This window comes from Marmota flaviventris, chromosome 6, assembly GCF_047511675.1.
Source record: "Marmota flaviventris isolate mMarFla1 chromosome 6, mMarFla1.hap1, whole genome shotgun sequence".
Lineage (NCBI taxonomy): Eukaryota > Metazoa > Chordata > Mammalia > Rodentia > Sciuridae > Marmota > Marmota flaviventris.
Window position 1 is genome coordinate 121,164,291 of NC_092503.1, and position 23,661 is coordinate 121,187,951.

General features: G+C 43.1%; 1 protein-coding gene across 1 annotated transcript; it reads right to left on the reverse strand.

Moving 5' to 3' along the window:
* Positions 1-9,576: 9,576 nt before the first annotated feature.
* Positions 9,577-20,229, reverse strand: LOC139706135 (butyrophilin subfamily 1 member A1-like). Its single transcript, XM_071613832.1, has 5 exons — positions 19,866-20,229; positions 16,797-17,078; positions 14,902-14,928; positions 10,570-10,602; positions 9,577-10,214 (listed from the first exon to the last, which is right to left on the reverse strand). The coding sequence occupies exons 1-5, from the start codon at positions 20,227-20,229 to the stop codon at positions 9,577-9,579; spliced, it is 1,344 nt and encodes a 447-aa protein (XP_071469933.1).
* Between the last annotated feature and the right edge of the window lie 3,432 nt (positions 20,230-23,661).

The window sequence follows — 23,661 nt, forward strand, 5'->3', positions numbered from 1 at the left end:
CGGGCTGAATGACAGAATGATACACAATAGCATAAAAGGGGTCTTTTTCTGCATTGATGCAAAAGAAGAGGAAAGTCCAATTAAAGTCCCAGCAACAGCATAAGTTGTTTTGAATCATTTGGTTGTAGCCCTTCTGGTCGGGTGCAGGAGAGTGGCCAGAGCGACAGTTGCAGTTGTGGCTGTGAGGACCACAAGCCTTATGATGATGTTGATCTGGGGGGCTCCCATTGTCCTCCTGAGTTTTGTCCTTGGGATGCATTCTGCAAGATTTGAGAAAGAAGTATTACAACATTCTGATCTCAATTAATTGAGTGTGGATTGCTCTCATGGTTTTTTAATTGCAGTGGCATGAGTATTTTGCTCACTGAAGGTTTTTGCAACTAGATGGTGGTAGAGGCTCTCTGCTAGAGGAGGACTGTCCCAAAGACAGCCTTTCATGAGTGATAGCTATCTGCAAAACAATTTTTTTCCCTCATGGGACATACTTCGAAGTGTGTCCATTTTTCCTAGACAGGCCAGCATAGGGCCTTGAGTTATCAGGCTGTTAGGCAGAGGCCTTTCTTCCTCCATACTTACCTGTTGTGCACTTACCTGTGAGTTGAAGGTTATAATTGCACATATAAGCAAGAAGAGAGTACCAGGGCTCTGATCTCCAGCAGGTGACATGGTTTGAGCTTGATCTGATAGGGCTTTGATATCACCCCAGGTTATCTTGTGAGCCCTCGGTGGGGAGATCGTGATGATCTCTTCTTCTCCTTTTGGCTCGGTTTCCAAGGCCTGGCTGTCAGTGGGTGGTCTGACATTTCTTGCTGGTACTCAAATGGGGTGAGAGGCATCCTCCGGAAAAGCACAGGTGAAACCTCTACCCTGAGTAATCAAAGGGTGTGGCCCTTTCCACGCATTAGTGAGTAGATCTTTCTACCATACCAGGGGGACTGGAGTCAGGGAGGGAAAGAAGCCCCAGTGCTTGTATGCAGAGCTTATCCCATTTGAGTCAAAGGTGAGAAAATTGAGGGCAAAGAGAGCATGCATCAATGCAAGGTGAGGATCTAGACATGTATGAGCATTCTTTTGTTTCTGCAATGTTTCCTTAAGTCTCCAGTTAGTCCTTTCCACTATACCTTGCCCTTGTGGGTTATAAGGAATGCCTGTTGTGTGAGTGATCTTCCAGGACACCAGGAAATTTTGAAACTCCTGTGAGGTATAGGTTGATCCATTGTCTGTTTTTAGAGACCAAGGCACTCCAAGCATTAACATTGCTGCTTTCATTGCCTTTATGACATTTCAAACTTTCTCTCCTAACTGTGCCATAGCATGTATACATTCGGAGTAAGTGTGCACAATAACATGGACATATTTGAGCTTACCAAAGGAGGGGATGTGAGTGACATTCATTTGCCAAAGTTTATTAGGGGAGAAGCCTCGAGGGTTTACTCCTTGTAGTTGCAGTGGTCCAAGTGGCGCCATAGGGGCACAATTCTTGCAAGCCTGGACTAGATGCTTGCATTGTGTCATAGTAAGGTCAGGAAATAAGGCCTTCAAATTATTTGCAGACATGTGAAACTTAGTGTGGAGGATACGGGCTTGCTCCAGCAAGTCCAACAACACAGGAAAGCTGGAAATAAATGCATCCATTTCCTGCAGTACAATGTCATTAGACCCATCAGAGATGAGTTTGTCCACCTGCGATGTCCTGTTTATTGAGAATTTTCAGGATAACACCAAAGGTGTGTTTGTTTATGTCAGTAAATACACATGGTGCTGAAGGTATGGGCTGAGATGCAGGGAATGAATGCTTAGGAGTTGTAATCTCCAACATTTGCAGTGTTTGGAGCAACTTATCGGGAGTGGGGGGGGGGGAGTATCAATATGTCCAGGGAAGTCAGACAATATATTCTAAATCAGAGTATTATTCTGTAGGAGTGTTGAACCTCCATGTGTGTTAATGGTAACACCAAGGTGTCTGGCTCTGTGTGAAAAATCTTGTTATAGTAATATCTCACTTTTAGCCCCACAAGAATTATACTTTCTAGCCTACCTTTGATTTTATGACATTCACTCCAGGCCAGATGCACCCAATATAGAGGTCCCTGGCCTTGCCATATAATGCCAAGTAGTGCTCCAGAAGTCAATAGTATTATTCCTAACAGGGGTTTTGACTGGTCATATCTATGGGTCTCTAACCTAGAGAGACTGTCATTGATCATTTGAATAGTTGTCTCTGCTTGAGGAGTGAGCTTTATTTTGGAGGAAGGATCACTCCCTTTTTAAGCAAGTCAAACAGAGGCATTATTGCATCTGGAGGCAAACAAAGAAAAGGCTTGAGCCAATTGATTGACCACATAACTGTTGCAACTCATTAAGTGAGTATTGAGGTCTAGTCAGATTAGGTCTAAAGGGTTGTATTCTTGCAGCAATTCTGTAGCCCAAAAACTCATATAGGGCAGAATGTTGCATTTTATCAGTGGCTATGTGAAGGCCTAAAGTGTCAAGGTTAGACATCAACTTCTTAAGGCAGACTTGCAATTTATCAGAATCTGCATGAGCAAGTAAAATATCATCCACATAATGCATGACCAGGCAATGCTGTGTAAGAGGCCTAGTCACATGATAAACAAAGAGCTGACATATTGGAGGGCTATTTTTCATCCCTTGTGGGAGGACTGTCCAATGATATCTCCAGGCAGGTATCATGGTGTTAGGTTCCCACACTGTAAATGCAGAAAAGGGTCTGTCCTGATGTGCTATAGGTATGGAAAAGAAGCAATTCTTGAGGTCTATGGCAATAATAAAATAGTTGCTTGGGATGCTGTCTAGATGAGGAATACCTGATTGAAATGAACCTATCTTTTTCATATGTTTATTTATTGGCCTTAAATCTTGAAGTAACCTATGTTTCCCATTTTTCTTGGGGATTACAAAAATAGGAATATTGTGAGGGCTGGTAGAGGGTTCAATATGCCCAAGATCTAATTGCTCCTGAACTAGTTGCTTAAGAATTGTTAATTTGGGTTCTAGGATAGACCACTATTCCACCCAGATGTGATCTGTGGTGTCCCATTCCAGGGGGATGGGATCTGGCTTACTGGTCAGTGGGACATTGGCCCCTAGAATTGGGAGGTCACTGGTATCCCCAACAGTCCTATTTTGTCATGTATCATAATTTCATATAAAGGGCTTTATCATAAGTAGTTATGACAGCATCCATTTCCTCCAATATGTCACTTCCCCATAAGGTGTTAGGGATTTCTGCAATCAAAGGATAAAAGGCACCTTTCTCTCCATCGGTGTCCTGCCAGATAACAGGGGAGATGACTCTCCTGGTGGTTTGTAACCCACAAACACCCTGAATTTGGGGACCTGGTACTGTCTTCCACTTCCTCATTTTGGATGCTGAGCTGGAATCTATTATATAAACATCAGCCCCTGTGTCCAAATTGCCCTTAACAAGTTCACCATCAAGCATAAGAGTCATTCTCAGCTTGGTGTCCAAAATGGGCAGCATCCAATGGATTTGAGGACATTTCTTCCCTCTTACTGGCAGGGCTGAGGATTGCCCCGATGGGAGTTTAAAGGCCTGGCTCTGCAATATTTTGTCCAGTGATGATCCTTCTTACATCTAGGACAAAGAGTTTTGGGATGTGAAGGGTCTGGGGGGCTATCATTCCTGGGACAGAATCTTCTGATGTGACCTAGTTGATTGCAGCCAAAGCAAATGAGATCAGACCTTTTCGTGAAGGCCCATTATTTTTGTTAGCTGCTAGTGTGCAAATGGCAGCTGTCAATGCCTGGATGGGTTCTGAAGAGGGAGATAGCTCCTTTGTAGCAATTATCCATTTAGAGAGGGATTCACTGCGTACTGGAGAAATTGCAGCCTTAGTTTCAGCATTGGCTCCCTCCAATGCCCACACACTGCCTCCGAAGTGGAGTTCCCTTTAACAGAGAAAACCGAGGTTCCAAATTCTGGGAGGACCCATCCCTTATGTGAATTCACAGGGTGAACCAGGGGGAAGGAGAGGTCATAAGGTGATACCAAATCTTATAATGGTATGTGCCTCAACTTGGGTACCAATGGTACAACAAGGGCAAGGAAAGGGGGTAGAGGAGGGGGTTCCTTGCTCACCTTCAAGGAACCAACAACACACAGAACACAAATGGAGTCTATTACCCAAAATCCTACCTTAAATCAACAGGATGGCCAGTCCCAAGGTGCTGGGTGAGAGCAGACAAGTTGAGGCACCAAATTGCTGTGGTTCTGGTCACTGATGTGGTCAATTAGTCACTTGGCTATCTTGTTGTGGGGAGGGTGGGGGGACGGGGTGTAGAGATGCGGAATCAACACACAGACTCCAGGAGCTGGTGAGAGAACTGACTGGAGACCCACCTCAGGTCATCTTCCAGTAGCTCAGTTTAGTTTTGAAATGCAAACAATTGTTATAGGGTTTGAGTGGGGTGTGCCCATCAATCATACACAAGCAAGATAGAATCCATAAGCCAATCATTTATGCCTAATGTAACCACACTATGTGGATGCTCTAAATATTGCTCCCTATATTTGTCCCTAGGGGAGGAGGGTTTCTAAGTTAGTAGTTCCATGCCTGAAGCTCCTGTCTATTAGCTTCCTGGCCTGGCAGCTTGGCAATACTAACCACAAGTGCTAAGGATGTGGTTTCACTAATGGCTCTCTAGAGCAGAGCATACCATCCTGCAGGCCTTCCTATCAGGCCTGAACGAGTGTAGATTCTTCAAGACTCCGAGCTGCTCCTAGCTGCTAGCTGTAAACTGAAAGTTATTCCAACAGGAAGGTTTAAAGAGATCTGTAATGCTCCAGCTAACTGGGTGTCCTCTTTCATAATACCCTCCAGAACACTTCTGACACCAACTAACCAGGTGTCCTCTTTCATAATACCCTCCAGAACACTTCTGACACCAACTAACCAGGTGTCCTCTTTCATAATACCCTCCAGAACACTTCTGACACCAACTAACCAGGTGTCCTCTTTCATAATACCCTCCAGAACACTTCTGACACCAACTAACCAGGTGTCCTCTTTCATAATACCCTCCAGAACACTTCTGACACCAACTAACCAGGTGTCCTCTTTCATAATACCCTCCAGAACACTTCTGACACCAAATGTGTAGAGTTTTCCACACCAAATTATTCTCCAACTCTCTGCACATATCTGGTGTCCTATAATTCAATTAAGGAATGAGCAGAGACCCCATAGGTCAAGTGAGCCCAACAGCCTTAAAAGTATGCCCCCCTGACTTACTGACAATCACAAAATGACTCCTCAAGTTACCCACCTGTTTCTGAAATTCCTGTCACCATAGGAGATCCAGTGAAATTTCTCCATAGCAAAGGCAACCTCTACTCAGACCTTTCAGACTCTTGCCCATACCACAGAAAAGAACTTAAGGATGTGTTGGACTTTAGCAAAGAGAGGAAGACCATCATTAGAAAATGAAAAGTGAATATAGTAACCCTCAGAGAAAAATGCGGGCAAAAAGAGAAACACAACCAGGGACTAAGGTCAGGTTTCTTTATTAGGGTACAAAGGTAGAATATATGATCCAAAGGGACAGGACTTCCCTGGAGATTGGGAAATATTGAGTAAAATGTTTTCCCTTCAGGGAATCTTGTCCTGTATGTTTTTTCAGCTGATTCATTACACGATTGATCCAATTATATGTTAGACCCTAGCTTCATGAGGTTAGAATTGTCTTTCTATTAAAATCTTGTTCCTGCTTTGCTGCATTCCAGAAAATTTATGCAGAACCGGAAACTTATAAAGTAATTTAGGGGATTATTTGGTACATTTTTATATTTTGGTCTCTATCTGTCCCTTAAGTTTCTTTGTCCAGATCAGAGGCAGTTCATATGTTATTGTTCCACATCCCAAGAGGCACATTTCTCCTTTATAGAGTTTTTTTCTTAGTATCCCTAAATTTCTACCCCATTCCAAAGGCCCATCCTCCATTCCCAAGATCATTCTCAGATTGGATGATTTTCTACAGCCATTTACTAGAGTGGCTCACAAAAACAAGAGAAACAACTCTGTTTACTAACCAATTTATTACAAAAGATCTTGTAAAGGATACAGTGAATAGCCAGATGAATATGTACACAGGTCGAGACCCAGAAATGTCTCAAGCTCAGGAGTATCTGTCCTCATGGTAGAGTTTGAGAGGCACCACATGGATACAGGTTGTTCATCAACTCAGAAACTCACTCAAAGTTTTTATGGAGGTTTCACTGTGTAATTATGACTTTATTATGTAATTTATTGACTAAATCAGTGACTGCTCAAACCTTCAGCCCTATGTCCTTCCCTCTTTCGATTTTCTACTCAAAATTTGACCCTTTGACAACATGCCCCCGTCCTGAGGTGACACAGGGGATTTCTAAAAGTTACCTTATTAACATAAACTCAGATGGCTGAAAGGGGCTGGTTATTAATAATAACAGACTCTCTTTTCATCTCCATCAGAAAACCCAAAGATTTTAGGAACTGTTTTCAGGGACCAGGGAGAGAAACCACTTTTCAGGAACCTAAAGCAGTGACCAAAAATACAGATAAAGATATCAATATAGACATTTCTTTCTATGTGACCAAAAGGTGAGCCTTTAGCACACCACTGGAAGGTTCATCAAAAAGAAAAAAACATTCAGTATGGTGGCCCATGCCTATAATCCCTGAGGCAGGAATAACACAAGTTCCAAGCCAGCCTCAGCAACTTAGCCAGGCCCTAAGCAATGGAGCAAAGCTGTGTCTCAAAATTTAAAAGAGAGTTGGGGGTTGTAGCTCAGTGATGAAGCAAGTGTGAGGCACTAGCTTTGATTCTCAGCACCACATTACAAATAAACTAAATTAAATAAAGGCATTGTGTCCATCCACAACTGAAGGAAAATATTTTTTTTAAAAAGTTTGGGGATGTGGCTCAGTGGTTAAGCATCTCTGGGTTCAATCCCTGGTACCAAAAAGAAAGAAAGAAAGAAACAGAATTAACTTGCATTGCAGTGGCCCCTCCAGTGCATTCTACCAACAATCTCACATTGTGTCTGAGGCAAAGAATGCTTACAAGGTCCAGTTCCAATAACACAAAGAAGACCAACATGGAGTGGATTTGGAATAGAAATGCAATGAAATGATACAGGACTCTGCCTACACCTTTGACTTTATATTTTATGTATACATACCTGTTACACCATTTTACAAATATTTGAACTTCCATAAAGCAACAAATCTATCATGACAAAGCCACCTGACAAATGAAGAGGTTCTCATCTGTTCCCCCACATAAGGAAAGAAGCACTCCCAGGCACTGTACACTACACCGCTATATTATCTACTCTTCAGATTCAGTCAGTCTCATTGACTATACTTTTACCTAAAAGATAACAATTTGTATATAAAAAGCATAAATATAAGAAGAGAGAGGAAGCAAATGGTCAATATATACAAATACACATATATACAACACAAGCAAAGAGAAAATACACAAAGCTATTACAGTCCTTGTTTCTAGAAGGACTGTGTAGTTATATGTACTTTCTATCTTCCAGTTCCCATTCTGTGTCTTCTCTCTCCCAGTCAGAACAACTGGTCACGGTTCTTCACCTGGTACAGTGAACACATCTTTATTCTTGCAGGTCTAAGTCTTCAATAGTCCCATCTCTTATTGTTTGCTGTGATTTTCCACCAACCCTTACCATCAGACTTGGGAGTACTAAGAGGAAATACACTAACTGGACCTATGCTCATGGTCAAATCTTTCTGCAATTCACCTTGCATCTGAAAGTTCTCTTTCTCATTTATGTTTACTCTAGTAATTCTTGCCTTTCCTAAGTTGCAGTATTGACCCAAAATGGGAATGGAGGGGAAAATCAAACAGGGTAGCAGGAAGGGGGATATGATCAAACTACATTATATGCATTATGATATTATCACAATAAGACACTATATTTTGTACAATGAATATGTATTAATAGCTTTTTAATGGGGGATCCATTCCCTTATCCTTAAATCCCTGGATTAATATATCAAAACATGCCCAATGGTACCAAATTCATCCCAGAATAGGAATCAGATAACATAAAATGTTGGACTCTTCTCTTAAAATTCTATTATTCTTTGTAGTTTAGAACAACAATGAACTGAAATATACTCCAAAGGATCATGCATTGAAAGTTTTATCCCCAGCTGGTAGCCCCTTGGGGAGGTGGTAGAAATTTTAGGAGGTGGGGACTAGGAAACAGGAAGGAAGTAGGAACTGTGGATGTGTCCTTGAAGGCTATACCTAGTCCCTGGCCTCCATCTCTATCTCTCTCTCTCTCTCTCTCTCTCTCTCTCTCTCTCTCTCTCCTTCTCTCCTTTCCTGTCTCCTCTCTTCCCACCTTTTCTCTCTCTCTGTCTACCTCTCTTGCCTTCTGTCTGTCATGAGATGAGCCACTTACTCCACCACCTGTTCCTTGTCATCACATGACATTCTGCCTCAGAAACAATGGAGCCAGGTGACTATGGATTGAAATGTCTAAAATTGTGTGGAAAATAAATCTCTCCTCCTTAGGATTGATTTTTTTCAATATTTTTTTACAGAGAAAAAAAGGTGACTAACACACCTATCCATTTCCCTAGAAATATTTGGAGTGATAAACTTTCTGTCATCTGATAGTCCAAATCTGTAAAAACAGAACTGCATACCTTTCTCAACCTCAAGTTTCCTCTGCACACATTCAAATGTAGTAATGTGGTCTCAACTTTGTTTGATTTTTTTTAAGACAGGGTACCATTATGTTGCCCAGGTTGATCTCAAATTTACAGGATAAAGTGATCCTCCTCCCTTAGCCTCCACAATATCTGGGACTATAAGTATGTACTGTTACACCTCTCTGAAATGCTTTTTAATACCAACAAAATGTCTCCTCATAGTTAAATTCCACATTCCCAAAACCAGTTCCAAAACAGTCAATTTTTATCTTCTGCTATGTGAATACAAGACATGAATTCTCATAACCACACATCTGAAGTCTGAACACAGAGCAGGAGTGCATGGGTTCTCTCTAATCCAGCAAGGAGTTCCAAGGAACAGGGTAGGAGAAAGTGTGGCTGTGGAGTCGCTAATCAAGACCTCTGGAGACAAAGCAGGGAGCAGGTCTGATTTTATTGTTCAGTTACCATGTATGTATACTCAAGCAGTACCTAAGCAGATTACAGGCAGCCACCAATGCAATGTCTGCTAACTGTCCTTGCAGCAACCAATTGAGGACTGGGCTGTGGAGCAAGCATAAGGATTGCAACACATGGCCTCACACACAGGGCTATGTCTATGGGGTAAGCGACCTGCTGCTCACACACCTAGTGCGAAGGGAGTGGCCTGCCACTCAGATGCCATTAACATATGCCAGTATGCAGTACTCCATGCACTTGTCCCCACACAGGAGGACAAGTTCACAGAGCCTTCCAAGTCTCATCTCAGGGGATTTTTCCACAGGGAGACTGTAGCCCCAGGAACAGACACAGTGAGGATCATGGACACCAAGTAACTCTATGCAGACAAAATCTTGAAGTGTCAGGGAAGTAATGGAGATTCAGCCTCTGGGGGAGCACCATCAACACCACAGCCTGAGCAGAACACCTCCCTTGGGGTGCTCAGGGTCTCCTCCAAAGGAGGAAAATTGTTAAGGAGTACAGGGAGCGCTTCAGAGCCACTTGCCATGGAGCACATGGTCATGGACACATCTCCATACTCAAACATAAAGTATGGAAAGAGAGTTCCAGAGAAGGAAGCTGGAAGGAAAGAGAAAATGTGGGACCCATCAATCATGTTATAGAAGGAGACATCCCCTTCACTGTAGTCCAGGAAAACACCCACCCTGCAGGGATCCTGCCTAGGAGATAACCAAGTCACATGATCAGTCCAGGAAAAATATCTATTGTTAAACTTCCCCATGACCCAAAAACCCCTATCTGGTAATTCCATGTATGGGCCTGTTCTTTTTGAATCTTTCCTACAGACTCCTAGAGTCCACTTGCTATGGGATTTATTCTCTATCTCCACTTCCCAGTAACATCTTCCTGATGTGATGCCCTCAAGACCCAACACACTGCATTTTGCATTAAGGTCCCCAGAGTGGTCCTTCCAGGTCAGATACTTCCTTTCATGAGAGACACACAGCTTGGGGTGAGCAGAGTCTGGATCCAGAGTGACAGGCCCTGTTGAGAGAGTTATCAATCATGCAAGGTCCTACCCTGCCCCAAGACAAAGAACACAGCCACCCACCATCTCACAGCCACAGAGCTGCCTGAGCTGAGGAGGAGATAAGTCTCCTGAGATAAGAGTCCTATAACTCAAACCCATGTCCTCAACCAGAAGAAGGAACCAGAAGGCTGATTTTATGGGTAGACTTGTGACAGGACCCTGGAGAACCAGTACCAGTTTTGTGACCATAACTTCTGCCACAGCAACAACATTGGTGATGCCAGCACCTGAATCACCACAGAGAACTTAAGGAGAATCCAGAAGCCATGAGGACAACATAAGGAATATCTAGAACACACAGTCACTCACAAGCTTGGAACTGCTCCTTCCGCCAATCTACGAGAGAACACAGACCTCATTTCAGGGATTTGCAGAGTCTCAACACATCAGGGTCAGCACCCAGTCTTCTGAAACACAGCAATGTGGGAGGAAGAAGGGAAAAGCTGTGTGAAAACATTCAGCTGCTGTATTTATTTCTTATACACACACACACACACCACTCACACATCCTGCTGCAGACTTCCCAAGAAGACTAAGCCAGCAGCATAGCATGGTTTTGACCTTGTTTCTGGATCGAAATGCTGAATATCAATCTGAAAGTTCACTCTTCAGATTTAGCTACCAAATAATGCTTTCTCAAGACACAGAAACACAACCATCCTGAAAACTAGGTTATTTGAGATATAATTGAGTTTATCATAATTTCCAAGACCTCCTTCTACTATAAAGAACTGACTGTGCTGAACTTATAAGGTTAACTCCAAGCCATGGGTAGAGAATTAAATCTAGCTTAGCTGAACCTGGAGGATGACTATAAGTCATGAGTGCAGGGAACTCAGAGAAATTTTTCCCAGTTAGGTGGTAATGGTGAGGGTTTTAGGATGGCAGAGAAAAAGTTTGAGGCTGAATAAAATACACCCAGAGAGAGGTCAACACTACTGACTTTTGTTCCACTTTTCAAAGAACAATTGGAGCAAAAACATCCTTACAGACATGGGAGAACCCCAAAATATGAGACCTAATCATCTGCCTCACACAAGAATTCCCTGAAGAGATTGAAAACTTCAAGCTATGATAGAATCCATATCCTAAACTCCAGAAATTTTGAATATGTTGAACACATGACTAGGCAACTTTACCATTGTGATTAAGATTCAGGTTCTTGAACAGAGGAAATTATTCTGGATTCTCTGGGTCAGTCCAAACTAATCACATGAACCCTTGAAAACAGAGACTATTCTTGGCTGTGGTCAGAGAAGCAGACAAAATCACAGAAACAAGGTCAAAACCATGCTGTGCTGCTGGCTTTGAATATGGAAGAACAGGCCCCTAAACAAAGGAATACAGATGGCCTCTAAAAACTGCATAAGACAACAGCCTCCAGAAAGGAACACAGCTTTGTCCACACCTTCTTGGACTTCTGACCTGCAAACATGCAAGATAATATATTTCTGCTGGCTTCAAACAATAAGTTTGTAGAAATTTGACAGCAGAAAGAAAACTAATATGCCCACATAGGTGACACACCCATGTGGAACAAAGCACTGGCAGAGAAATGTGCTTGCAGAAAGCATGAAACTCCCTGTCTCCTGCACACAGGAAGCTGAGGACCCAGAAAATCTCACATGCTATGCTATATGGTGAAAGTCAGGTGCCCAGTGAGCCAGTGAACCAGTGATGGTCTGAAGTTCAGCAGAAAAAGCCCACTGGCAACCTGGAATAAATGACCCAGAAACTGGACTTTACCTCAGGGTCAAGGGAAGGGGGAACAAGGAATGAGATGAGACCTGTTCTTCATCAGCAGACACCAAACCAAGGGTCTTATGAACCAGTTCAGACTAGCCTCCTTATGGTGAGGACCTGAAATAACTAAGAGAAAACACATGGTCCTTCTTCCCTCACTGTCCCAAGGCCACATAAGTCTTCTCCAACCTTATTGACCAAAGCAAAATCTACACATGTCATACACTCCAAAATGCCTTCAACTGGAAAGCTTTTGCCTCCAACAGGGCAAAGCCTCAGGATCAATTAGTATAATTAAAATACTAACTAGGGCTGGGTTGCAGCTTAGTGGCAGAGCACTTGCCTAGAATGTGTGAGACACTGGGTTCAATTCTCAGTACCACATATTAATGAATAAAATAAAGGTCCATTGGCAACTAAATTTTAAAAAAAAATTAAGTACTAACTAAACAACATTTTTTTCTTTCTTAATGATTTTTGTTTAAATATGTATTCCAAATTTCCACTAATACAGGTTTAATCAGATACATTGGTTTGTCCACTTTTGTTGAGTTGCTGGATAGAAACTAAAATGTATGAAATGGCTGAGCAGACCCAGAAGACTCTTGGAGAAAAGTGAACTTTGCTAATTTTTCACTAAGATATTAGTTGGTATCCAATTATAATGTTCTACATTATAACCCAGAGAAGTTATCAAAGAAGAAAAGGGAGGATAAGGAAGCAGAGGGAAGATAAAAGGTAAAGAAGAGAAAGAAAAAAAAAAACTTTTGAGACTTTCCAATGTGTCAAGTACTATGTTATGCACCTTAATACACTCTTCACATAATTTCCCAAAAAATATTAATTTTTAACTCATTGTTACAATTTCATGAATGAGATAAGATCAGACATTTGTCCACCTCACACTGTGAACCTGTCAATATGAAAGTGTGGACTGTAGTACAGTAATGGTGTTTGTTCTTACAAAATAAAAGAATATGTAAGTTATACATGAAAACATATACACATTAATTCAGCAGAGAATGGGGAGGTGGTAAAAAAGACTATTTGATCCTTCTTTTTTAATAAACATGTTCCCTAGAAAATTGTTAAGTTTCTCAAAGATGTTCCTCATCCATATGATCCCAAAGCCTTCATGACTAAACTATGGCTTAACTCATGCCATGGCTCACCCTTCTCTATCTTTCACAGTCTATATCCCTGATGTGAAAAAGAAGCATCCAGCGGAGAAAAAGGGCATATTATACAATTCAGATGATACAAGTCCTAAACTCACCCCCAGAGTCCTCTGGATAATCTTTCATTGCTTTGGAAACTGCCTTAGCATATGCCTGTCCTAACTGCTACTAGAAGGTTCAGGTGGTCTCTTTATCACAGGCAAACTCAATGAGATGATTACTTAGAAGAGGCTTAATGGAATTCACAAACCACACACACACACACACACACACACACACACACACACACATACACACTCACAAACAAACACACCAAGTTTTTACTGAAATCTCTAGAAGATATATTAAGGAGTTGGTTACATTTCATGCACACAAAAAACTTGCAAATCTTCACAATTCAAACTACCTTGGATGTTTTACAGCTCTCACAGCTTTAGGACACCCCAAATTGTGTGAATCTTGGGCACTCTACTTTCCTTCTCATCTCCTCTCTCCTCCCATCTCATTCTTTCTTCTATGATTTGTTCAACACCCTTTCTCAGGTAAACAATTTTAAACTCTACAGGTTCCTCCTTTAATGATCTTAACACATTTTTTTAAAAATCAAACACCAAGCCCAACAGACAAAGAAAAATTATCTTAAAAGCAGAAAAATTTGTTGTGAACATTATAACGTGCATTTTGTTCCTGTAACACAAACACAAACACAGAGTGTTGCATATTTTTTCAAGTGGTTCACAGACCCCCTAAGCACACTGAACCCCAAGTTCAGAAGACCAGAAATTCATTTATCAGCAACCAAGGTGCTTAGAAGAAATCCAGCTAGGACAGTGAGTTAGAGTATGAGGGGGCTGAGAGAAGACCAATATCCAGAGGACCAGGAAGAAAAAGAAAACCAAACATGGACACAAAAGGGTAGGAATATTGGGTAAAGAGAATACAGAACCAAGGCCCCACATTAGGAAGATGTAAGTCCTAAGCAATCAAATATGATTTCTGAAATTTCATGGAGATCATTAATTCCTGTCCACAGTTCCAACCCTGCTCCATCCAAGCTCTCCTCACAACTGAACTCTCCATTGTCACTGCACCACCAACAAATACCAGTTGAACAGGATCTTTTCAGGGGGTATAGCTAACCCTACCCTGCAGGGGAGGATGGGCCTACAGCAGGTTCACTCACAGAATCACACATGAAAAAATAGAATAAAAATTTTAAAAGACATTTTGGAAATTACCAAAAATGAAGAATGATTTAGGGCTGAGGCCATGGCTTAGAAGTAGAGCACTCCCCTAGGATGCATGAGGCACTGGGTTCAATCCTCAGCATTACATAAAAATAAATTAAAAGTATTGTGTCCACCTACATCTAAAAAAAAAATGTTTACAAAAAATGAAGAATGGTTCTGTAATTCAATCCCAAGGAGAAGTCCCTGTGGTCTTCCAATGCAAGTTACAATCATTTTTCTCTCCATTTAGGAGAATTTTGCTTTCCTATTGTGAATGGCTTTTTGTTAGTTTGGGCAGGACATATTAATGTGTGAGGATTATGAAAAAAACAAAAGAAAGTAAAAATGTTTACTGAGAGGGGTGGGAAACAAATTAGAGACAGCAGAGCAGGAAAACCCATCACATACTGGGAGGAGGACACTGATACAGAGGTCAGAGGTGGATCCTGGAGGAGGAGGGCCAAGGAAACATCAGAGTCACTTACCTGCATACAGCAGGGCCTTCCTCCAGGCTGAAAGGGAACACAAGGTAGTGAGACCACAGCTAAAACAAGCCTGCTCATCATGAATGTACCTGCCCTGGCCTGCCCTCCATTCTAAAGATGAGACTATCCACAGGAAGAGAGAGCCAGAAAGAAAGATGGTCTCTTGCAGTATGCAGAGTCCACAGTGTGTTGTGGGAAATTCCCTGGACCAGAGATCAAGATGGCTGCTTCTACCACTATCCCACTGCTTCTTCTCTGTGAGAAAACTATCTGCCTTAAAACTCATAAAAATCATTATCTATCTTTATTCAGTTTTGCTTCTAATGAAAAATATCATAGCATGTGTAAATATATTTTACAGAATAAAATATAAGTCATCCACAATTATCAGAAGGCACTATTATATCCAAGCTTTTTCTGGGAAAAATATATTTAGAAAGGGGTGGGGATATAGCCCATGGGAGAATGCTTGACTAGCATGCAGGAGGCTACAGATTCACACCACAGCACCACAAGATGAAAAAATAAAATTAAAAAAGACATTTGGGAAATTACCAAAAATGAAGTATGATTTAAAGACAGGAATGTGAGGTGAGTTCTGGGGTAAAAATAGCCAACTTTTCACAGATGAAATATTTCTAGAGAATAAGAACACTATTTCAGGAAGTAATTGGAATACTTAATCATATTTCCAACTGAGGTGAGCAGCCCACTTGGATTAGCACCTTCTGGAGCTAGAGAAAATATAATCACTGGATGGCGATTTGTTGGGAGATGAACAGAAGGCCACACTCCTAAACTTAATGATTCCATTTACTTATTTAGATCATTTATTCAAATCTTAGTTTCTGCCTTTAAACTTTTATGTGAAGACCAATACTGAGATCCATTGAAGGTTAAAAAAAACAATATAATGGGCAAGCCAGGGTTGAAATAAGATGTGGAATACATGACAGACCAGGGGTCACCCTCACACCCAGGTGTCTAAGCTCTAGGTGGAAAACACCAGGCAGATCCAGGGAAGCCCAGGTAGCAGGGTTCTGGCTTCCACTGCCTTCCAATCAGCTTCCCAGGGGTGGGAACCCACATGTATGTGTCTAGACAGAAACAAGAAGAGGAGACCCCAGGTTACAGGCACGATGAGGAAAAAGGAAATTCCCGGACAGTCACTTACCAGAAAGATAAGCAGTTTTCCTCTGATCTGAAAAACAACACAAAAAATGGGGGAACTAGGAAAAAGAATGTCTTCTACAAAGGAAACATAAAAAAATTCAGGAAGGAAAGTAGAACTTACTGAGATTTGCCTGGAGATCATCTGAAAGAAAATGGAAAAGAGTGTGAAACCCCCTCCCCAGAGAAAAAAAGACTGTGTGGCTGGACAACCCCAGAATAAACACTTTGATACTAGAATTTCTACCTACACACCCACCCAACCCCACTGACTCTAGCTGTCCTCTCTGATCTCCTCAGTCACCTCTTCTGGACACTAGGCCTTGGATATCCCTAGAGAGCTGAACCCCAGGGACTCTGTTCCCTGTCAGCTGTCCCACTCACCACAGGTCCGCACTTGCCCTGTGGGGTCTTACCAATGGCCTTCAGCACCTCTTCCTTTGCCTGATGTTCCTCCTCCTTAAGCCGCTGCAGATGCTCCTTTTCTTGCCCCACCTGCATCCTTCTGGAATGTTCGTTTCTGATAAAATAGCTAGCCCCCAAGATTAGGAGCCCCAGCACAGTCAGGATCACAGCAAATGCTGGTTTCCAGGGAGAAGCCTGAGGGAAGAAGGGCTCTGTGGCCCAGGCAGACAGCAGGTCAGGGGCACACCCAGGAGAGCCAGCACACTCAGAGAGGCCAGCCCCTCCCCACAGCTCTGCTGGGAGTGGGAAGCAGCACTGACCTGGGATGTAAATAGCCATGGCCTTCTCCTGGCCCAGGACAGGGTTGAGGACAGAGCAGGTCACATTCCCCACAGAACTGTCTCTCACCACCAGAGTGGCCTCCACACTAAACAGCTCCTCAGTGTCTTGGGTGTGGGCCTCAGAAAGCACTGGGAACTTGTTTCCACTGACGTCTCTCCACTGCACCTGGGGCTTTGGGAACCATCCTGAGGCTTTGCACACCAAGCGCACTCCATCCTCTTCTGGCCCTTCTATGTGCACTTGGGGGTCAGAGCCCATCCCTGTGGGAAGGAAGCTGTGGAGCTCCAGAGGCCTCCTTGGGCCCTGAGACCCCAGAGTTGCCTACATATTATACAACATCAGGGAGGAATATTTCATGTTGAATTCTGGGAGTTCTGGGGGTAAGATCCCTTACCAGAGGGAATAAAAGAAAGGAGCACAGGGACCCACACAGGGCAGTGGGCTCTTATCCCCAACTGTGAGGCTCAGAGCAAACAGGAATAATTTGGTCCCACACTCCCTCCTTGAATCTCAGTCTTCTCACCTCACACACTCTCCTAGGGCATCTGCCTCTCTGTGTATATCATGTACAAAGTTGTATTGAGTGACCACCTTGTCTCCTGAATTCTTTTCCCCTATACTTATGTTCCCATGAGTTATCTTTACCAGGTTTCCTCACATACACTTCAAACTCAAAGCTCCACAATTGAATTCACAAATTTGCACCGATTGTGATAAAAATGATTATTAAAATATCCCAAATATTTCATCCTTCTTTATAGACAGTTCTCCCAATTCCACAGACTTTTTACTGACTTTGCCTTATGCCTCTGGGCCCAGTCATAGGATTTGACTTCACCAAGGAAAAATTAGCTATTGTGATTTGTGCAGAGGTTTCAAAACCACTTGCACCTTGATTTTACCCTCTGCCATTTCCACAGGAGGACAATTCTGGGCTACCCAGTGGAGGATGAACTCATGTAACATTGCTTGGTCAAACAGATACAGCTGCCCTAGGTCAGCCACATGACCACCTGAAAAATGAACACACCCAAATAAGGTGCATGTGGTGAACTTTTCAACTTACTGTAAGAACAAACAAAAATTAAAAGTAAAAACTTAATTCTCCCTGTGGAATAAAAGAAGATACTCTTCCTTTTTCTTATACCATTTTCTTTAGGAAACTACAATTACAAATAGGCACTTTCTCCGCTTTTGAAATGTTTATACATGATTTTGAAAACTGGTTAGTTTTTATGTCAACTTTGTGGCTCAGGAATGCCTTTCTCAAGGACCTGGGAAACATTTCTTCGAAATGTAAATATCCAGGAAGATAGCAACCCTTTGCCCCCTTCTCTGTGGAAAGGTAGTACCCTACATTATTTGGGCATATTGCTCCAAGTTGTAAAACTACCTGCTATCATAAAACTGGAGAAGTTTATTTTTCTTTCAGATAAAGCCTATGACATGGCTCATTACCTAAATGCCAAGTAAATTTAGAATAAGTTACGTGAAATAAATACTGTTTGAGCCCTCTTAGATGAGGATTTTTGTGGTTCATCTTCAAAACAGATATTCAAGAGATTATATATGCTTCACTATAAAAAAGAAAGATGAAAGTCATTTCTGTTTGTGTAATCCCTTTTCAGATCAACCATGATACGTATCATATTCTAGTTTGATGTTTATTCAGTAATAAAGTGTTTTATCCTAGCATGGAAGATTTTCTTTTAATTATGTTTCTGAAACATGACCAAAAATTTATGAGGACACCCAGGTGATGTTAGGCAAGTTCAACCCCAATTAGTTGAACTGATTCAGTGCTTGATATAAATACATTTTTATTGCCGGATGCACCTGAGATTGTGGCTGTTTGTTACACAGCATTATCAGAGCAGTAGAATTGAGACATATTTATCAATAGTCCTGCCATGAGACAACAAATAGTTCAAATAAAACCATGAAAGTCTCTGAAGTCTTCTCTTCCCCTTCCAAACTTTGTGACCACAAATCTACCCAGTTGACTCTAGTTTCTAAACCTGTCTGACCCCTCCTCTCCCACCTCACTGCCATGTCTCAGGTCAGGCACTCATTCTCTCGACACCATAACTGCACTCCATGCCTCCTTCTTGCTCACCTCCCATCCATCCATTCACAGCTGCCAACATGAGCTTTCCCAGCATGGCTCTGTTTAGGATTCCCCCTACTCTGCATCCAAACTCCATAACACAGCACACAAAGCCTTTACTGACCTGGTAACTGCCTTCCTCTCCAAAAGTTCTCTCCAAACTCTACCATCTGAGCCCCTCAGGGCTCAAGAATGCAAGTAGCCACAATCACCATGTTGTATGCCCTCTGTTTTTTCACCTTCCAGCCCAACAACATCCAGGGCTCTTGTGCCAGCCAAGGTGTCCACTCCTAATGACCTCATCCTGACACCTGTGAGTGGTGTTAATACAGAACCATCTCTTTATTCCACTATTACCACTTCTTACCATCCTCCCCCTCACTTCTCCTACCAACCATGATGGCCTCCTTATGCACAGAAAAATCAACCATGATCCTAACTCAAAGGTTTCATAACCCGTGCTCCCTCTGCATTAAACTCTGGCCACTCAGATATCCACCTGGCTAAATACCTACTTCTTTTGAGCCTTGCTCAGACTGTCAATAAGGCTCTGCCTGAGCCCCTATGTAACACTGAAGCTTGTCCCAACTTCCCAGCCCACACCTTGTACCCCTCTCCTAGTTCTATTTGGTCTTTTGAACTAAGCATTTCTCACCTTGTAACATGTTGTACTGAATGATTTATTATGATTTTTCTTCCTTTGTCTATAGAAGGTGACCTCATCATCTCTGGGTTCTCTCTTACACTGATATATGTCTGGTGCACAAAACAAGTCCCCACATATTGTAGATGTTCCATAACTATTGTTTGTATTGAATCAATGAATAAGTCAGTCTTTCTTCATTTGACTATAAAGTGTGAGGCTAAATTACATGATCCCTGATATTCCCTCCAAACACAGTAATACCAAGGTCTTTAGAATAGAGATCAAGTAACTAACCTGCCACCTTCAGTTCCAAATCAGCCTCTTCATAGAAACCTGCCTTTCTGAAGAAGCAGGTGTACATTCCATTGTCAGAAACCTGGACCTTGTGGATGTGCACAGCAGCCTGCCCCTGGGTGAGGAGGTTGCTCACCAGTGAGGTCCGCCCTCTGTACTCAGCCATCTGCTCCTCAATCTCGTCCTGTTGGTTCCAGTTGATGAACACTGCTTGTGAGAATGTGGAGCGGAACCACCCCAGTTCCATGTTCTCTGCATTCATGGCTGGGACTAGAGTGCAGGGCAGTATGGCATCCTCACCCAGCACTGCTACAATGGGGTGATGAGGGCCAACAACTTTGAACTGCTCTGTGGATAGAGACATGGGGGGAGAAAGCTAGAGAGACACAGACCAAAAAAAAAAAAAAAAAAAACAGAGAACACATACCATCAGGCAGAAAGGCCACAAAAGCTGGGGCAGGGGCCACAGGAGATGACCAAGAGGTCTGATGGATATGGAAGACATATTCTGACCATATTATGTGGCCCAGAAATGATGCCAAAGACACTCCCTCATTGACCTGGGCTCCTGGTCCCAGGCCCTTCGATGAAGAAATTTCTAATGCAGTGGTTCTCAAAATTGCATGCACCTGAATCACTAGGATGCCTTATAGAGCATATATTACTGGACTCCATTCCAATAGCATCTCATTCAGTACATCTGCAGTGGGCCAAAAAATGTGCATTTGTTAGGAGTTCCCAGGGTGGTCCAGGGAGCACATCTTGGGAACCCCAGGTCTAACTTGCCCTGTCTCAGGACAAACCTGAAAACAGACAAAGGGCACACCTTTTGCTCATTCAGCCACATCCAGGAATTTCCCCTCTTACAATTCTAAATTTTTTACTTCAGTCCATAATTTTCAACTTCATTGAAGGTGTAGAGAAATATACATGCACTTCTTGCTGCTGTGAAAATCTTACTCTCATCATTCACAGAAACCCCCATCACTGCATGTTCAAGAAGCAAGTTCACCTCACTCTTCACCCCATTGGTGCTCTTGGTCTTCTGAGGCTACCACATGACTCCTAGGCAGGACATACTGCAATGGGCCTCCAAAGAGCTATTCTCAAACACTGTGCCACTCCACTCTAGTCTCAGAAACCACTAAATCTCAACTGGAGAATGACTACAATTCCTGACCTCAGTGATCCATTTAACAGGTGAGATATTCACGTTGCTGCTCTGCTCCAAGCCTCCACATGGCTCCCCACTTCTCCTCAGCCCACACAAGGTGGACCCTCCTTGCCAAGACCCCTCTGAACTCACCTGATGCTTCTCTCCCCATGGGCTCTAGTCCAGCAACACTGGCCTCTGAGCTTACTCACCCCTCAGCACACTGCCAGCTCTGCACTGGCTCCTCCCCCTGCAGGAACCCTCCTTCCAAACGGTCCTACAGCTCACTCCTCCTTCTCCAGGGTTATGGAACCATCTACACACCACCTCTCTGAACACTGCTGCCTCGCACACCTGCCTCCCATGCCCCTGACTGCCCACACCCTGCCCTGCTGCATTTCCCATCACAGTCATCTCCTCCAACACACTTAGGCCTCTATGCCAAGGAGCATTTATTACTAACTCTCTCCTGCTAGAAGGTAAACTTATTAACAGAAATTCTGTCTGATTCTTTCATAGAATAGCACCTAACACAGTCAACATTTGAATATTTGAGGAATAAAATTAATGAATGAATAATGCTTGCAGCACCAAAAAAAAGGCAAGAAAAAAAGTGAAGGAAGATGAATTTTCAAATGTTTTTCAATCTTAATTTTTTGAGAGAGAGAGAGAGAGAATTTTAATATTTATTTTTTTAGTTTTTGGAGGACACGACATCTTTGTTTGTATGTGGGGCTGAGGATCGAACCCAGGCCGCACACATGCCAGGTGAGCGTGCTACCACTTGAGCCACATCCCCAGCCCTCTATCTTAATTTTTTAAAACCACAAAAGAATACAGATGGGGACACTCACCCATGGACAGCTGGACAAGGAGAAGCAGGGAAGTGAGACAGCAGAGCAAGGAGCAACTGCAGCGCCCTTCCATAACTTTAGAGCTGGGGAGAGAGATGGGGATGAGGGCCAAGATCTGCAGGCAGGAGGCAGGTCCAGCTCAGAGCTCCAGCACCTCAGCATAGAGAGCAGGGCTCAGGGCTGGACAGCAGTCCCCTGTTGGAGCAAAGCATTTCCTATTGGTTCATCACAGTAACAGGGTGCTGGGCCCCCCACAATCCTGACACTGAGCTGGGCTCCTTCCAGCTCTTCTGGGAAGACTGTGGGACCAGAAAACCATTAGAGTTACCTGGTAAGAAACTGTTCTTTTTTTTCCCCCCCAACCACAGGGCAGCTCTGCTGGGCCCAGAACAACAGGCTCTTCCTTTCCCTGTACCTGGAGCTCTGTGATAAAAGCCATTCCTCTATCTCTCTGTTATTCACCCACCACTCATGACCCCCCAGAAAGGAGGTCCCAGGATCAGGGCCCCCAGGAAGAACATCTAGCTCCTGCTTGCCTCTTGTTCTGCCCTCTATTATGCCCAGGTTTGGCCTGGGAAGTGTCATTGACAGACACATCCTCAAGGAGGCTGTGGTGCCCATCACAGGAGCCCAGAACCCTGTTCTGCCTTTTAGATGTGGAGTTCACCTAAACCTAAATCTCAGCCCACTCCCTTCCACTGTGGGCTCAGGACATGGCACTGCATTTGGCAGGTACCAAGCACTTCCCCACCAACAGGTTTGTCCTTGCCTTCTTTTTCTTTGAGAAAGTTTTTTGCCTAAGAAGTAAGACACCTATCTGGAGACAGAGCATAGAGATAATGAGTGTTGGTGAGAGAAAAGTCCCCCAAACCACCTACTGTTTGGAAGGAAGAGGGAGAAGGCAATCTGTGGTATCAGGAAGAACGAATTCTGGGACCCAACCTCTAAGCTTCCATCCAGACTCAGCCACTCTCTCCATGAACTTATTGACCTCAGTTTCCTTTGTCTGTCTGATGGGCATAGTCACAACATCTACCTCCCAAGTTGGTAATAAAAATGATGTGAATTTATAGTCGCTACATGTAATTAGAACAGAGCCTGGTCTGAGAAAATGTTACAGAAACCACTAAAAAAAATGAATACAGGAACAACCCTCATTAGGTTCTCCTGGATCTTCCTACAACAAGACTATTCCACCTGCCCACCCCCACTACCTCTGGCACCACTTCATTCCATCCTGCTTCCTGCCACCAGCTTCTCCCTGGTTTCCTCCTCTTAGGGAACAGATGCCTTCATATCAACTTACCTGTTTTTTTCTTTCTCCCACCTATGAAAGGCTGTGACTTCCTGGAGAGTCTCTATACACAGCAGCTGGAGAAATTTCAGAGTCACAAGAACCCCATCAGACCCCAAATATGCCCTCAGAATTTGCACCTGCCAAGCTGCTCTCAGAGCCCAAATCTCTGCCTCTGAGTCCAATGCTGGGGGCTCAAATTCCTCAATTCCAAGATGTAGTTGGTCCAAGAAGGGGAGAAAAAGCAGTGCCTGTCATAAGTTGCTGTAATCTCTGTAGAGTCTCTGACATGGAGACCCCACTAAGCCCTCCCAGTCAGAGGAGCAACCCTCTCTGGCTCCTTTCCACCATCTAAAGCAAAAGCTTACAAAAGGAGCCTGAGCAGAGTGTGCCCTGCCCTCTGGACATTGCTCCCTTTACCAGGAAGAAGGCAGCATGAGCAGAGCAGCAAAAATAAGGTGCCCCAAATTTTCCTGGAACACTGAAAAAACACCC